At 41.4% G+C, this 18,102-nt stretch overlaps 1 protein-coding gene across 2 annotated transcripts in view; it reads right to left on the minus strand.

Annotated features, from left to right (window-relative positions):
• The window catches only part of KCNAB1 (potassium voltage-gated channel subfamily A regulatory beta subunit 1), a 408,264-nt gene that overhangs the window by 381,320 nt on the left and 8,842 nt on the right, over window positions 1-18,102 (minus strand). The window contains exon 1 of one of the 2 annotated variants that reach the window (XM_059920065.1): window positions 12,211-12,541. The exons of the other annotated variant lie outside the window; for it this stretch is intronic. Within the exon in view, the coding sequence (XP_059776048.1) occupies window positions 12,211-12,452 (242 nt within the window). The 5' untranslated portion in view covers window positions 12,453-12,541. Of the gene's footprint in view, window positions 1-12,210; window positions 12,542-18,102 lie in introns of those variants that run through there. 2 annotated transcript variants of the gene reach the window in all.

An 18,102-nucleotide genomic window follows, 5' to 3' on the forward strand; every position in this document is an offset into this window, starting at 1 on the left:
CAATATAGGTGAGCACTCAGCAATAGCTCTTGAATGAAAGAATGAAATCTGTGTCTGTCTGGGAGGAAATAAGCTAAAGAGTTCAACAAAACAATAGGTACTGCACCCAAAACAATAAGGACTGGTTAGTGGTCGTACAAAATAACTTCATAAAAGAGTGCCACCAATGAATACTAAAATATGGATTTGTAGATTTTGCTGTGTGAACCTGATTTTCCATCTTCTGAGAGAATATGTTTTGGATCACCCAACAATTTAAAGGGGTCATGAGATATAGCAGGGAAAATATTTAACCTATACAGGACATGCAGAAACCAAGGATAGGTGAACATGGTGTCAGAAATGGAAGGTCCTTGGATAGGAAATGGTTGTGAGGAAGGAGCAGAAAGAAGATAGTTGGACTCTGTCCACTGTCACTGAGTCTCAACCAGGCTCCCTCAAGCAATTAAAGCCCCTGAGCGGATAAGTACGACCCTATTGTTGCCATTGCCCATCCCACTAACACTGAGTTGAACAGGTCAGGGTCTTGCTCAGGAGGTGGAATGGGGCCAGGCTCAAACGAGAAACCCCACAATGACCTAATGATACCCCAAGGTACCATCTTGTAATTGCTAATCACCAGCTGAAGAGTGCCTTTTTTGCAGGCCATGTTGTTCCTGGAAAAGTCTGATCTGTACCAAGAACAAGAAGATCCAATCAGAACTCACAATCATCCACAATTGCTGAGCAGAGAGAGAATCTTCTAGTATATTTAGGATGATGTAGCGTCATCCAGGAATCCCAACAGGAGGGCTGACCCTCCAGACTCGTCTCTGTCTTTTGGGAAATGACACCTGGGTATTATAATGAGACGATACCCTCTTGTAATGAGATGGAAATGGAAATTGATTAGGAAAAGAGTAAACTAAAGAGGGCTAGTCTATGGGATTGATGGACAGGGGTAAGAAGGGGAGAGCTTGTGGTGGGAAGGAGTGGAGGAGAGACCCATGACTCCGTAATGTGGGCATGTTAGTAACACATCTGAGGAGAAGCAAGGAATACGCAGAGTGAAGGCTGTGAGTGTCTCGTCTGGTCACAACCCAGGACTCCACTAGGACTGGACAGTGACATCACAGAGAACTTTCTGGAGGAAAGTACAGTGAAGACTCTGTGAATAGAGTGAAGTAACTGAGTGAATGGAAAGCAAAACGAGATGAATGTCTGAGGAGAAGAAACAATAAAGTGGACTTAAGACATTATAATGGGCAGCTTCAAAGGATTCTAACATCCAAGATTTAAGGACCTATTTCCTATGAGAACAATGCTGTCCCCCAAGTACCACTAAAACAAATGAGGGCACTTTGGATCTTCTCAGTAAAGAGAGAAGGTTGGGAAGTAAGTGGCAAGGAGGCTGTGGATGGAGAGTCTGGTGGAGCAACCCCCTGTGTCTGATAATCCAGCAGATTGTCTGCCAGTGAAAAATGAGGGCTTATTCCTCATACACTTGCTTAATCATTCATTTATTCAGCAAACATTTATTGAGTTTTACACTAGATACCAGATTCTGGGAATTCTGCAATTAGCCATACAGATAACATCCCTGTCCTCCTGGAGTTCACACTCCAGTGAAAGAGACAAACACTACGGAAACAAACAAATACAAGTGGTAAGAGGAAAAAAAAAATAGAAGAAAAAGAAAACTAAATACAATTTTCTTTCAGACAAACAAAAACTGAGGTCATTCAATTTAAGCCCCAAACGACTAGAAGAACAGAAACTTCCAAAAGAATATCTGGAGAGTAGAAGGAATTCTATGTTTCCAGTTCAAGACCATTTCATCTGATGCGCAAAAGACAAGGTAACCTTTTCTGATATTTGGGCTATATATGTTGTAATTTCAAATCAGTGGGGGAAATTTAGGCTATCAAAAATGACTTTGGGAATTTTAAAAGTATAAATTTAAGTTGCTATCTCATACAAGAAATTTGAGCTGGGATAGAGACTTACATATGAAGGATGAAACCATAAATGTGCTAGAATACATTGCGGAAAGACATATTGAAATAAGACATTAGAGCCATAAAACATAAGGGGGGAAAAAAAGAGTGGTAAGAGGAAAAATAGGGCTAAAGGAAGGAGGTGCTAATTTGATGAATTTTACAAAGATGTTACAGCAAGGATTAACCTTTTGGGAAATTATGCATAGAGATTCTGGTCTTACACAATGGTCATGTCAAGAAGCAATCATGGCTCCTTTTAAAAGCCATAACCAGCTTCTAAATGCACATGTTGTCACTGTGTGTTGAGTTATAGAATGCTGCAAAATTTTAAAAGCAGGGTGAATCAGTGATCTGTTACAGACCCTCCAAATGCTAAAGAGCTTAGATACTTAATGAGCTGCACATTCTGCAGCCACACTCTACAATTTTCAGAGCTTCTATCTCATTCTGCCTTAACAAATTAAAAGGAATATCATGGAGGGAAAAATAGACAACTGGGTCGAAACTCCCTTATCTAAAAATATTCCACGTGACCCACTGGCTGCTGTGGCCTCTCAGCTACTGCCACCTCTCCCAGTGGGCTCACCAGGACGTGTGGCCAGAGCCCACACTCTTCTGCTCCGCAGCCAGTTTGGAAGAGGCCTCTCCCTCTGGCTGCTGCTTTAGTTTCTTGGGGTGGTTCCCTGGCCAAGCTTTACGGGTACCTGATTTGGAGGCTAGAGAGTCCCAGGTAATCGCATACTTGGCCCTGCCTGCCCTCCCTGCCTGTCAGTGCTCAGAGCACCTCACTCAGGTCCTGGTAATTCTCAACAGCCCCCCACAGTGCACGCCCCCTCAGCAAGATAAGTGCTAAGCAGATAAACACAGGGGACTGAATTTATGTAGGTCAGTTAGGTCAGTATGTCTTTGAGATCCACCTCAGCTTTGAACCTAAAGGTCAAGATGACGATGTGGTGGCCTTGCTGGGGAGCCGTGGAAGACACAGTCCTCGATGCGGAATTGGTAGCTGTAGCCAGGAGGCCTTCGGGCCGAGCTTAGAGATTGTGTTGGCACCACAGCACCACCTCCCAACCCAAAGCAGACACTGCAATGAGTCATCACCCTCTTTCCCACTGACCTCCTCCCTGTGCTAAAACTAATTCCAGTCCGAACTATGCCAGATTGAAGGAAATGAAAAAGCCATGACAACAAAATACAATATGTGATCCTGAACTAGATGCAGTACTGGTGGAGTAAAAAAATTGCTATAAAGGGCACTATTGTGTCTGCTGGCAAAATGAGAATACAGACAGTAGATCAGATAAAAACTAGGTAAATCTGACTGAAGTTGGTAACTGTACTTGGGGGTGTATGAAAGAATATCCTTACTCCTAGGAGGTACTGAGGGGTAAAGGGCTATTATGGATGTAACTTGCTCTCAAAAGGCTTGGAAAAATAAATTGGAGGTGGGGGGAGGATGCAGAAAGCAAGCGGATAAGAACACGATCAAATGGAGCAAAATGTTAACAATCTATTAAAGATTAAAGTGCTACAGATATTCTATATATTATTCTTGCAATTTTTCTGTATGTTTGAAATTATTTTCAAATAAAAAAGGTTTTTTCTCATAATCTGATTTTAAGACTAGATAGGTTGTCTAAAAATAGCTCCTCTACTACCTGAACTTCCACCATTAGCGGTTTCTTTGGATATGACATATTTTACAGATACCCCAGGAGCCCACCTTCAACTGGGACCGCTTTGCCTTCATGTGTTCTTCTGCATCATTACTGTCTGAAACACACTGTCCTGGAATGTATCTTCATCTGAACATTGGCACACATCACAAAATGTATAATTGAAATCTTAGGGAGCATCAGTTGATAACTAGCTAAGGGCAAGGCAGAGGAATCACTGATGTGAGGCTAAAGTGTAAGGCGTGGGGAGGTGTCCCATGATAAGCAAAAACAAGCCCTGGTTACAGAGGAGGAAGGGCACCATCATTCGACCACATTCTAATCTGGTGCTGAGCCAGACCTGCAGGGTCATGGTTCTAAGAACATTCGTGGGTTCTGAGCCAGACTTCTCCCAGGCAATCCTGACAACACAATCCTTCCAGATTCACTACATCTGCTCCATCTTAACTGTGCAAGATGCCTTCACCTGAGATGGGGCAAAAGACATCAACAGAACATTCTCTGAAAGAAGGCCAAGGGGATGACATGTCTGCCTTTCTTTTCTCCACCAGTCACCCGCAGAGGTCTGTAGTGTGGTTCAGAATCCCATTCTTGGAAACTCCCAGACGTAGAAAATTTGCTCTGTCAAATATCTAACTGGGTTAGGTTATGATAACATATCCCTGCTACAGGATTCTCAGAATCCCAAGTGTACTGGTCATAACCTCTTACTTTTTCTCACTATAGAAGATTTCCCATTGTGATATAAAAAGAGATGCTTCTTAATTTTCACAATCAAGGGAAATATACAGATTCAAATTTAAGTTCTGGTCTAGGGTTGTCTGGAAAAAGTTTAAAGATTTCTGCTTTCTGTGGTTCAGGGAACTGAATGAAGCGCTTTTTTTTTTTTTTTTTTTTAATGAAATAGTGCATCCTAGTGGCACTTACAGGCACTGCAGAGAAATTTAGGAAGAGGTTTTGTTTTTTTGTTTTTTTCCCTTGGGTAAAGATATATTTGACTCATAGTTGTTCCTTGTGCAGGAAAACCAGGTCTCAAAATGTTTTGTTTTTAATATGAAACTGCTGTAAATTTTTCCTATATGAGAAAGGGAGTGTTCATATAACACAGTGTTGTTCTTGAGCCCTGAATTTCCAGTGTTTTCATTATGCATAAAGCAACTTTCCCTCTGGAAAACCACAAGTGGAAATTTCAAAACAGAATGAAAATAATATTTCAAATCCAAGGGGCACTCATCTCTCACTTTTGCTTAAATTTTAAAGCATTTTCTATCTAAACTGACACTTCTAAAACATACTCGTTTTAGAACTTCTGTTCCGTTCAATAGTAAATAAACATTTGGCCCCATTCTGAACAGGCCCCTTTCACTAAGCCTTCTAGGTCCTTTACCAGCAGGCTCTTCGGGTTTCAAGCAGTCACATAGGCTCTGAGCCTGGATCATCTCAGTGTCTGCAACGTTCCTCCAGCCCAGCTGATGCCAGGAGAGCCACAGCCAGAGGACTCAGAGAAAATTAGCACAGGCCCCGAGACTGACCAAAATGAGGCCAGTCTAAAATAACTCATGTAGGCTTTTATTTTTAATGTGGAGAATACAACCCCCTGCTCAGCTAGCATTTTTTCTAGGCTTTTGATTTTCATGGCCATGGCCATAGCTACTTTTCAAGCAGGTCTGAGTGTGCCAAGCGTTCCATGAAAAAAGTAGGTCAGCGGAGTATGTGGTGAAGGAGGGTTTGGAGGGTTGTGGGGGGCGGGGGGCTAGGAGGAAGACAGTGAGTTCAATTTAGGAACAGAAATAAGTTTCAACTTCCACACTGTGTCATGGAAATCATGAAAAGCGGAAAAGTCAAGAGGGGGATAGTCTTTTCTAAGCTTCCACTATGTGACTCTGCGTGAATAGCACTATCCTGGGAGGAGGGCTTTATGTGCATTTTCATTTCATAGATAAGGAATCAGAGGATCAGAGAAAGGGGTTGGGGGGAAGGTGGTCTGCAAATCCTCCAGCCAGGACACCATATTCTCACTTTGACAGAACCCAGGGAAAGAGTTTTCAGAGCGAAAACTAGTTCTTACTTATCATTAGAATCTTCATTTAGAGATCAATGAAAATTCTATCAGTTAATGAATGTTTTCAAACGCTTTGCCAGGACACCTTTGTTACAAGCTGGTAGGTGAGTGAGGTTCCTCTCTAGCTTTCCCGCCCTCTTCTTCAGGCCTGCCCGCCGGTGTCCCCGCACAGCCCCTGTACCACTGTGCCACGCCCCGACTCCCAAGCTTGCCCGTTGATCCAGTCTAGAACCTTCTTTCCTATCTTCTGTTTTCAGGTCGGCCTGGCCGATGTCCTGTTTCCTTCTTGCTCTGCTGCCTATTAGCTTAGATTACACACCTCCATTTTAACAGGAGAACTGGAGCTTCTAGTTGAAGAAATTCTCAGGCACTGTGGCAAGTGAATGGGAGAGGTACTAGAAGGTACCAGTGGGCATTTTAGCCCTTTTAATTTCATTCTGTTTCAAATATTTCTGTTCTAGACACAATGCTAGGCACTGGAAATACACAGACTGATAAAAGATGATTTTTATCATTCTATTTCACCATTTGGAGAGTAATTTATTCCAATATTTCCTGAGGCTGTTTTCATTAAATAGGAGGCCATGTGTGAAGTAAAAAGAGAAAAAAAAAAACACTTTCTCAATAGATCCTGAGGATATATTCCAATAGTAGAAGCAAAAAAAGAATGTATGTAAGCAAGTGAGGAAAGGAGAGTGATATGCTCAGAACTGTGCAAAATTTAATTACACGTGTTTATTTTCTGCCCCTCTCTCTTTTTTAGATACAACACCACACCCTTTTTCTTTCAATCTCTGAAAGATGACTAAACGATGGAGTCCTAGGATTGGTTAAGAAGGAGGTGAAGCGAGGGAACCCTGTTTGTTAGGCTCCCACCATGGCAGGCAGTGAGCTAAGCACTTTCATAAACGTGACTTCATTTAATTCTTACAACATTGTCATGAGGTAAGTTGAATTAGGCCCATTTTACAGAAGAGGAAACTGAGACTCAGCAAGGCTAAGTAACATATTGTATCTAAGATACAGGAGAAAATATGGGGCTAGAGCACTATAAATCGGGGAAAGGGACATTCCTACTTGTCTTTGGAGTCTTTCTTTCTGTTCCCCAACTTCTGAATGCATATACCTCAAAGAAGCAATACATGCTATCTAAGTGCAAAGCACAGGAGGATTGCAAAATAGTATAAGCTCTAGTTGTTCTCCTCAAGGTGACAACAGTATACTTTTGAGAGACACACACACACACACACACACAAACAATCCAAACTATATGGAACAAAGACAAGTCATTCTGTGAGAGAGAAGGGAGAGCCTGTGGTTTGGATTTGTCTCAGCAAGGGGGACGTGTGAGAATATTCTAGATGGGGAAAGCAATGATGAGTGAGGCTCGATGTTTCAGGACAGGGATGGAGGGCCAGTGTGCCAAGAAGTAGGACTGAGGCAGATTGCAGAGCAGAGCAATGAGAGCAGTGTCTGGAAGACTGGACTAGAGGGGGACTGCAGCATCCCCGGGAGGCAGGGCGTGGGGTGTGTAGTGTGTGTATGGGTGTGTGTGTGTGGTGTGTGGACTAAGGGGGTATGTCGGTGTGTATGTGTATGTGATGTGTGTGAGGGTATATGTGTGGTAGGGGTGTGTCTGTGTGTGTGGTGTGTGTGTATGGCGTGTGTATGGTGTGGGGTGTGTGAGTGAGGGTGTGTGTTGGCATAGGGTGGGATGGGGGTTGGAGGGCTGGGAATAAATATGGATTATGGAGCGAGCACTGGACTGGGACCCAAAGGACAAGGGCTTTGTTGTTGGCTGGAAACGCAACATCTCTGAGCTTCAGTTTTCTCCAGCTGTAAGACCAGAAACTGGAGTAGATTATCTCCAAGGTCTGTCGCACATCAATAATTCCAAAACTTCGCCCCACCTCTCCTTTTCTTCTTTTGTCCCCTCCCACCTTCTGCTCAAGGGTATAGAAAATTTTGTCTTTGGTTGGCAAATAGCATTTGTTTTAAATGTGAGAAACAATTGTTTCATTCCATGAACCTGGACAAGCCCTGTCATTATAAAATAGCTAAATCTGTGTCATTATCATTGGGGAATTTTTTAAGCATAAATAATTTCAAACTAATTGATACAGTTTCTATTAAACCAATGTCATTCCTTCTACCACACCCACTTGCTTTTGCTGAATCGTTATTTGATATAGTGCCCCTTTTTAATATTAGGGGCCCCATGAGAAAGAGCCCGAGGAATCCCACTGCTGTGTTTACTATAAGGATATTTTTTGAAGATATTAATTACACAACGAAGAACCACGAGAGAACTTTCTCTCTGATCTCCACATCAGAGAGAACTGTTCCATCCCTGAGCAGCTGGCTTGTGTTCACCTCAAGGACTCTGAGACTGCTGTAAAGAGCTCCATGGCCCTCTTCCCAGCTTGGTGCTACTGGAAAGCGCAGAGCCAAATCCAGGTGCAAGGGCATGGCTTGCCCGTGTCACCCTCACTCACCCCAGGCTGCCTTCCTTTCCTCTTCTTAATCTTTCTAGGTCTCATCCTTTTTTTTTTTTTTTTTGGCCACGCCACGCGGCTTGTGGGCTCTTAGTTCCCTAAGCAGGGGATTGAACTCGGCAGTGAAAACGGAGTCCTAACCACTGGACCACCAGTGAATTACCTCTTTTTTCATTTATTTTTATCTTTCTGAATTATATGCAGTTGGGCACCTTAAATACCTCTGGAAACAAGGAGGTTTAAAAATAAATAAATAAACACAACAAATAAATAGCCTGTACAACTGAAACCTTTGTTTTCTAGACCAGGGGTCAGCAAATTATGGCCTACTGGCCAAATCTGGCCTGCCACTTGTTTTCATATGGTCTGTAAGATAAGATTGGCTTTTTTTTTTTTAATGATTTGGGAGGAAAAAAAGGAAGATTTGTGGTATGAGAAAATTATATGAAACTCAAATTTCAGCATCCATAAGTAAAGTGTAATTGGAACATAGCCACGCCCACTCCTTTGCTTATTGTCGATGGCTGCTTCCACCTACAAGGGCAGAGTTCAGTAGGTAGGACAAAGGCAGATGTGGCCCGTGGCCCATGATCTTAAAATATCTACTATGTGGCCTTTTACAGAAAAAGTTTGGGGTCCCTTGAATTAGACCTTCATTTTACATCCATTTGAGTTCCTCCCGGCTTATGTGAGTATTATAAAATTGCTTCAAAGCTGGGTGTCTACTGCATCCTTACTCCATCTAGATTGTTTTTGTGCTTTGTCCATAAAACTAATTCTCAGTGTACTTCTACTTTGACCCAAGCTCAGGTTCACTGTCTGGTTCAGAGTTCAATGCTTTGTAATAGAGATAGCCTCTTAGAAATAACTGAAGGACCCTCTTGGGTGACTATTTCATAGATATTTAAAAAACGAATTCACAAAAAACTTCTATTTTTGCTGAAAATTCTAAGCCAACAGAAGGATCGACACAGCAACTTGGCACTTTTTACACCACATTCAAACAATTTCCTCCCATTTCTTTTCAGCTGATACATGTGTTTGCATATTTACTGATTTTTTTTTCCTCCCCTGGTCACCCTGAGTTAGAAATATAACCAAGTCTCCATGGAAACACAACATAATGCTCTCTCACAGATGATCAAGGGACCCGAGCAGCTGGTATTGGGCTGAAGGCTGCAATGGCATCTGACCAAATTAGGAAGAGAAAACAGCTTACCCGGCTCTTCCAGACCTCTCAGAATTCTAAGCTCAGCATGGAAACCTACACAGATTGTGAATTACTGCAGATTTTTTTTAAACTTCTCTTATTATTTTTAACCACTTTATTGAGATATAATTTACATACATACAATTCACCCATTTAAAGTACAACATAATGATTTTTAGCATATTACTGCAAAGTTTTTAATTCTTTTCTTTCTGAGAATACTCTATCTTATCTATTTGTATGTTTCAGCTATAGGGGGCTTTCATCTCCTGCCCCCAGAATGATTGACAGGAGACACAGAATAAGCAGGAAGGGAAGCTACATTTAGTGAACACCTACTGTGTGTTAGGAACTTATATGTCACACCTACTTGTATGACTCCCAGTGTCACACAGTTTGTAAAGCAGAAGAGCTGGGATTTGAACTCTGGCCTGATTAACTCCAAAGCCCATTCTCTTTCCACTACACATGAAATAATACCCTTCAGAAAGAAGAAAATAGAAAAGGCAGGTTGAATGAGGTCTTTTAACATAGCCATGGTCTTGGGGGGAGGTGGAAATCAAGGTAGAGAAGAATATAAAAGTCTCCTCACCTAACCCCAACTACGCCTATAAGAAGTCAAGGTCAAAAGCCAGGTTGGGCAGGAACCAAGAGAACCTGGATACTCTTCCTTAAAAATCCATCCCTAATGCTTAAAGGAGAATGTTTTAAATAAGGATACTTAATACGTGCCTTGAAAAAAGAATAGACAAAGTACTATGGACATTTGGAGAAAGGAGTGGGGAGGGGTAAAGGTGACATGTGTCAGGAAGAGGTGGCAGAGAATAGCAAGTTCATCATAATTCAAAGCCTTGGCTATTTTCTGGAGCCAAGTATCTATTTAACTGTACTTTCTCTCCTCATATTCTGATCTAGGAACAATGATCTTCTAAGTCCCATTTCTTACTAGAATGTGGTCTAGTGGCACATACGCTTGCCTAAGAGCCTGCCTCTGTGAGAAGGACCTGCCAGCCTTGCTCTCCAAGGCATCTTGAAGAGTCACCTCAGAACTGTACTCTCAAGCCATGCAGAGGATGGGATCTGCAGGTGTGCCTGGGAAACCAAGCTGGGATGACTGCTCCCCTCAAGCAGGTGGGCTCCAAGTCCCCACCCTCAACTAGGACACCTTTGTTCTTACCTATTTGAAGGGAGCATTCCTGTGCTCCATAAGTGCTTAAAAACACTGTCCTAGAACATATCTTTGTCTGAACACTGGCACACATCACAAAATATGTAACAGATATTCAAACCAGGACTTTTGAGAGAAAGAGGCCTGCCCTCTGAAGATTTATAAAAGTGTTCATGGTGATACCACCCATCCTGGGACAAAGATGCAAAGACAGTTTGTTTTTCAAACAGTGAAACAGTCCATCTTCACCAGATCTATATTCCACCACTATTACCACTGAGGGTCAAGGAAAGCATGGAGAATAGAGTGAGAGAATATGGAGAGGCAGAGAGAAGGCAGCTCCTTCTAGTAAAGACAGATTCAGGAAAAGTGGGTGAGGAATGAATGACATCATCTCCTCCTCCATCCCAGGGTGTGGAGCCATAGGTTCTCTCGGAAAGGCTGTTGGATTCTTCTTAGGCTCCACTTCTAAAGCATGATGGGGTGAGCTGTCTTATGTTTATATGCCCTATAAACCTAGAAGAGTTCATTCCTCTTCTGCAGGAGCCCTTTATTGCATAGAGTCTGTGTGAAATACTTTGCTCTCCAGAGATGAGCCATCTCATTGCAAATTGCTTTATTAATCAAATTAGCTGATAACTAGAGCAGTAGGTACTGCATTAAAATAGACCTTTTGATTATAGAAAAATAAAATCATTTAGGGACATCTTGTCTATGCAAAAACAATCTTATTCTGTGAACTGGAAGTTTTGACTTGAGCTAAGACAACTGTTCTTTATAAATGCTAAGGGCGTGGGGTTTTGTTTTTTGTTTTTGTTTTTGTTTTCGGTTTCCAGCACCTTTGTCCTTCTGAACAGCTTTTGTTCAGCTTCCTGGATATTTAAAACTCTAGGCATTTGTCAAGGAAGTACTTGTGCGGGTACAGCTGGGTGATTTAGCTAAGCACAGGCATATCTTATAGAGGTCTGAACAATAATTGCTCAGAAAAAGAATGATCTTCCCATTCCAGAGCAATTTTTAAAGGTTATACATCCAACCCCATACTAGGAAAAAATTTCTCCCTTTTGTTAATCTTTCACAGAATAAATGATGGTATTGGAAGTTTAGAGAACAACCAGTAATTTATCTTGGGCTACACTGATAAAAAGTGCTGTCATTTCAAGAAGCTGCTCAGTCTCATGAACTACTTTATTAGCTATTAGCACAACCACATGATTCAGGCTTAAAAGAAAATAACAGCCTTGAAGACCAGGCAGCATTAAAAAAATTCTATTCTTAATTTATAAATTCCCTTAAGAAGAATAGAGCACCCATTCTTCATCATGACCTGCTAAATCACATACGTTTGCTTAAGTATCAAGCCAAAGACATTTATAATGGCACAAGGTTGGGAACTTCCACAGGTGAATTTGACTATGTAATCTCTGAAGCGAAGAGAAAGTAGACAAATTAAAGCTTGAAAAAATAAGGCAGCCCAAGAAGAGGGCTCACTGCGTTCACTTTTCTTTTCTTTTTGCTATATAGTATTTTTTTGCTATTTCAATCCTTCTTTCTTTAGTAACAACAACCTTTGACTTCAGTGCAGTGCCCTGGCTGGATAACATTGCCACCAGCAAGTACCTGTAAGCCATGCCCGTCTCTGCCCTGGTGGTTTCCTGCAACGAAATTCCATGGACACGTAAAAACTTCTCCAGGTATTTCCGTTCCGCTGCTCCACTGGGCCTAACAGGCCAACAGGCTGCCTGAGGCGGAGGCTTTGTTACTGCTAGATGCCGTCTACATTTCAGAGCCGATTCGCTGGATTTGGGCAGACCCAGCTTGGGGCTGGGGATGTCTGCACAAGCAGGTTTATACAGATGCATGCTTCAAAAACTCAAGGAAGCAAAGCTAACTTCACAGTACTTAGCTCTAAGACTGGCTGTATCTTGCTATGATTATCTTGGGTTATCTAGCTTTGGTGTGTCCCTAAAAGGGAGCAGCTTGTTTTCCTTAGATGTCCCTTATCGTTTTTGTATGCGAGCAGGCTCCTGAGCTCCTGGCAGAACTGCTGGTTATAAGTCCCTGCCAAAGCCTGTGCAAAACGAAGCCTGACCAAGGCCAATCGCATTTCTCCTCCCTGTAAAGTTTGCAAAGTCGAACTTAAGCAGCCCCTTATTGGCCCTGGGGAAAAAAAATTATGGGCACCCTTCCCCATGTCTTTCTATTTAGGTAAAAGGAAATATTTTGGTGGGAGATAGGCCAAATATTCTCTTCTCATAAGGCCTTGGGGATGATTCATGAGTGTGTAATGAGACCTCTCTAAATCATCAAATATTCCATAATCAAATAATTTATTATACTAGTGGCATGATTCATTTGGGTGAAAGGCCCACTAACATTTTTCTTTTTCAGATGTTACAGTCAAATGATAGGAAATATTAATAAGGTGACTGTAAAAAGCAAAGGACCCACACAAATATGCCCAACTGATTTTTGACAAAGATGCAAGAGCAATTCAATAGGATAGGCATTTTGACAAACGGTGCTGGAGCAACTGGACATTTATAAGCAAAAACAAACAAAAAAAATTAATGAACCCTTGACTAAAACCTCACATTTTTACAAAAATTAACTCAAAATGGATCACAGACATAAATGTAAAATGTAAAACTAGAAAACTTCTAGGTAAAAACTTAGGAGAAAACCTTCAGGAACTAGGGCTAAGAGAAGAATCTTAGACTTGATGCCAAAAGCACAATCCAAAAAAGGAAAAAATTATAAATTGGATCACATCAACATTCAAAAGTTTTGATCTGTGAACGATCCTGTAAAGTGAATGAAAAAAGCAAATTACAGACTGAGAGAAAGTATTTGCAAATCACATATCTGACAAAGAACTTATATCTAGAACATATAAAGAAACAAAAACTCAAACTCAAGAATAACAGCATAAACTATCCAATGAGCAAATGGACAAAAGGTATGAACAGACATTTCACTGAGGAGGAGTGGCAAATAAGCACATGAAAAGATGTTTAATTATTAACCATCAGGGAAAATGCAAACTAAATTCACGAGATATCACTACACACCTACCAAAATAGCTAAAATAAAATGGTAACAGTAAATGCTGACAAGGATTCAGAGAACCTGGATCACTCATAAACTGCTGGTAGGAATATAAAATTGTACCACCACTCCCAAAAAGAGTATGGCAGTTTCTTATAAAACTAAACACACCAAACTTACCATATGAAACAGAAATTTACTCTTGAAAAATGAAATTTATGTTCACACAAAAACCTGTACACAAATGTTCATAGAAGGTTTATTCATAATAGCCCCAAACTGGAAACAACCCAAATTTTCTACAAAGGATGAATGGTAAACCATGGTATATCCATGTTATGAATACTACTCAGCAATAAAAAGGAATGAACTACTGATACAAACAACATTGTGGGTAAATCTTATGCTGAATGACAAAAAGCCAATGCCAAAGGTTACACACTGTATGATTCCAATTATATCACATTCTTGAACTGACAGAATTATAGAGATGGAGGAACCAGTTAGTGGTTGCCAGGTGAGAGGGAAGAAGAAAGCGGGGGGAAGGTGCCTCTGGCTATGAAAGGGTAGACAAGGCTTTCTTGTGCTGGGACTGTTATGTGTCTTGACTACAGTGGTGGACACACCAATTTACACACATGCTAAAATTGCATAGAACTAAATACACACACACACACACACACACACACACACACGAGTGCATGTAAAATGAGCGAAGTCTGAATAAGGTCAGTGGCTTGTATCATTGTCAATTTCCTAATTGTGATGTTGAACTGTAGTTATGTAAGATGTCATCGTTGGGGGAAACTGGGTAAAGGGGATATGGGATCTCTCTGTATTGTTTCTTACAACTGCATGTGAATCCATAATTATCTGAAAATAAAAAGTTTTAAAAAAAGCAAAGAGTCTCCTCATGTAAAGTCTTTCCACCTTGTGATTCCAGCTGTGACTCTCCTCCAACCATGACTCCTGGACATGAATGGTCCATCCAGTTCAACAGGCCTCCTGCTCCCAGCCCACCGATCACCATATCTTTGCTCCCTTGGCTTCTAGCCAGTCCCTTCAAATGTTCCCTTAAAGCTCACCTCCTCTAGGAATTCTTCCCCAAGATCCCAGCCCCTAGTATACAATCATTCCCTGAAATTCGACTTGCAATTCACTTCTAAGGCATTCACTTAACAATTCTAAACTGTTCCCAAACATTTGCACATCCCCAGTGGTTTCTGCCATATTTTTGTAACAACTGTACCATTATTTATTTACTGTTTGGAATTAGTTTGCTTTTTTTAACCTAAATGTTATGAACTGAATGTTTGTGTCCCTCCAAAAATTCATGTGTTGAAATTAATCTCCATTGTGATGGTATTTGAAAATGAGGTCTTTGAGAGGTGATTAAGTCATGAGAGTGGAGCCCTCATGAATGGGATTAGTGCCCTTACAAGAAGAGGCCAGAGAGCTAACTCACTCTCCTTCTGCCATATGAGGACACAGCAAAATACAGTTGTCTGTAAAACAGGAAGAGGGCTCTCAGCAGAACCTGACCATGCTGACACCCTGATCTTGGACTTACTAACCTCCAGAACTATGAAAAGTAAGTGTTTGTTGCTTAAACCACATACTCTATAGTAATTTGTTATAGCAACCCTTACTAAGACATTCAGTAAGGAAACATTATATTACAAGCATCATAAAAAGAAAAACTTTATCACTTGTAATAAAATAGAGTACAAACTGTAAAAAATAAATAAAATTTAAACTGAAGAATAGTATTAAACTGTAGGTGGAGATTATTGGTGTCCAAAAGTCCTATCTTTTCGGTTTTTATTGAGAAGATTAAAAGGAGTTAGAGAGGTATTTAAGGTATTTTAGCACAGATCTGAGACTTCCTTTTTTTTCTCTCTCTCTTTTTTTAGGTTATCAGAAGAATTGAGAGGAAATTGAAACAGGAACATACCACCTTTACAATTGGAATCAAATTTATTTAATGCCCTATCTGTGTACACACTAAAATCACCTCCTTGTCCACCAGTGGTACTTGTACCTACCTTGGGAAATGCAGAATGATAATATATTGCCCCAGAGTATTAGATACTTCCTCCTGCAAGTGCACATCTAACTCTCCCTCTAGACTTACTCCTCTTTTAGGGGAGGGACGACTGTATCTGGCAAAAGCTTGTGACCTCCATAATAATCAGCATGGTGTTCTGTGCACAATCGACACTTCAAAGATATTAATGGTTTACTTGCTTGAATTTTAAATTCCCCAAAGCTACCTTTCCCCTTGTCAATCTGTTTCCATTTTCACCCCAGCAGCCAAAGCTCTGAGCCTCAAGAGAGAAATAAAAGCTTACAAAGAGAAGGCCAGAAAAGCTAGAAGAGAAATCAGGCAGCAGGATGGAGTTAAAGAGAAACTCGAATTCCCAAGTAAAGTTGTATCTATTGTTCAATCACTTACACTAGCCACTGGTTAAATCAGCCACAGAAGTGGTTCCTCCAGTGGAGTTCCCGCCAAGGAAGAAACAGAGGTGAACTAGAAAAGCAGTCATGAATAATGAGACATGAGCCCCCTTCAATGTTTTTTTCTGCCCTCTGAATATGGAACCAGGCCCAAGAGAGGAGAGAGGGATGAGAAAGCCAGTATTTGTCTGAAACTGAAGTTTCTTTTCACTAAGTTCTAAAAGTTGAAAACTGTCATAAAAAGTCCCAGTTTGAAGATGGGGAGTAGAAACTATATTTATAGGGGAACTGTGTGTCCCTTTGGCTGTCAATGCAAAATGCAAATCAATTTTAAATGACAAGTATATATAAGAAATGGCTCTGAGCAGCTAGGGGGGACAGTTAATGTCTGTCTTGCTGTCTTTCTGTGTCTCGGGATGATAATTATTACATACTGTTCAGAACCTTTAAGTATTATGCAAACCCAGGGTCAGCAGAGTGTGGGAAAAATGACATGGCCATCTGATGAGAGTGGTGCTTCCGACCATGTTCTGTTGATGGGGTGCAAGAGGCCCTGGGACTTAGAAGTCACAAATAGAAGCTCACATAGCACTGGATGGTGAACAGGCTTTATCCACACCTGCTCAGCATTCATAAATAACTGTGTGACCTTGGGCAGGTCTTGACCTCTCTGTCCCCTTAGTTTTTTTATGGGCTCAGACTTAAGTAATCTCTAAGATTCTTCTAGATCTGATGTCCTGTGAGTCTTAAAAATTACTTGGGCTAAACATTCTGCAGAGATGAAGACCCTTCCTGTGTTGACTCAATGAATTATTAGCTAGTTCTCTAAGATACCAGGCCCATGAGATTGATGCTATTATTCTTGGAATATACCAATCGTATTTATAGCTTAATTTTAAACTTTTGTTGGCTAAAGAGGTGACTTATTAAACACCGTATCCTAGATTTATGGACAGGGTACAGTCATCTAAAAATTGTCTTGGACTACAGTTGAAAACCGAGGCAGGAGCTGGTGAGGCCAGGGGAATGGGACTGTGTTTCCATGGCTGGGGTGAAGCAGTGCTGGTTCTGTCCAAATGACTTTAGACAAGAGACACCAGACCACAGATCCGAGCCTGCCTTCCCATTCCGATTACTTATGGGAACTGCGTCCTTTTGCTCTGCAGGTGATGCTGTAACAGAAAGCAGTCACCTGACTGAAACGTCTGCCTGCAATCCCGCTGGGAACCATCAGAGGAGTTTCTCTTCTTGTCATTACCATCTTCTCTTCACCTTTGCCAGAGCTCCCTGCAGGTCTAGTTGTATGTGGTGAGAGCACAGTTAAAGATGTGTGGGTGTATGAATGCCACACAATGAAGAAAACATTACCTTTGCCCTTTACTGTGAGAAGCTCACAGTAGAGGGGAGGAGGGAGACCAGTAAAGGCTACAGAGCAGCGCACTATGAGCTACAATACCGGCAAGCAGTGAGGAGACACGGAAACCCAGCATCAGTGACCGCAGCAGGAAAGGGAAGGGGTTGGAGGGGCGGAGGGAGTTCTTTCAGAGGTTTGCAATCAAGCAAGAAGGCTAATCTTGAAAGTCTGTTTATCATTGATTGGACCTTTTCTAGACAATCCCTCTCACCTCCTTTTAGGCCAAAATGTATTTAGGAATAGAATAAGACAGTCCCAGCAGGACTGGGGAGGGGACACACATTCAGTGCATGGGGTTACAGCATGGGAGTAATGGACAGCCCCTGTTAAGGCAGCCTCAGCTCCCAAAGACAGCGCCTCCACCCAGTCTCAGCCCACTTTATCTCTTCTCCTTATCCCTGCAGCTGGTATATTATACACTATTGCACAACAACATAAAAACAACCCCCCCCCAATGTGTAATTGTCATATTGCTAACATATACATAGATATATACATTGTAGCCTTGTCTTAGGAAAAACAGAAGCATACTTAAGGGCCACCAGGTCTAAGCGGCTCTTCCTTGACTAAAGGGCTTGTGAGCAGGGCTGACC

The sequence above is a fragment of the Balaenoptera ricei genome, chromosome 4 (assembly GCF_028023285.1).
Source record: "Balaenoptera ricei isolate mBalRic1 chromosome 4, mBalRic1.hap2, whole genome shotgun sequence".
Lineage (NCBI taxonomy): Eukaryota > Metazoa > Chordata > Mammalia > Artiodactyla > Balaenopteridae > Balaenoptera > Balaenoptera ricei.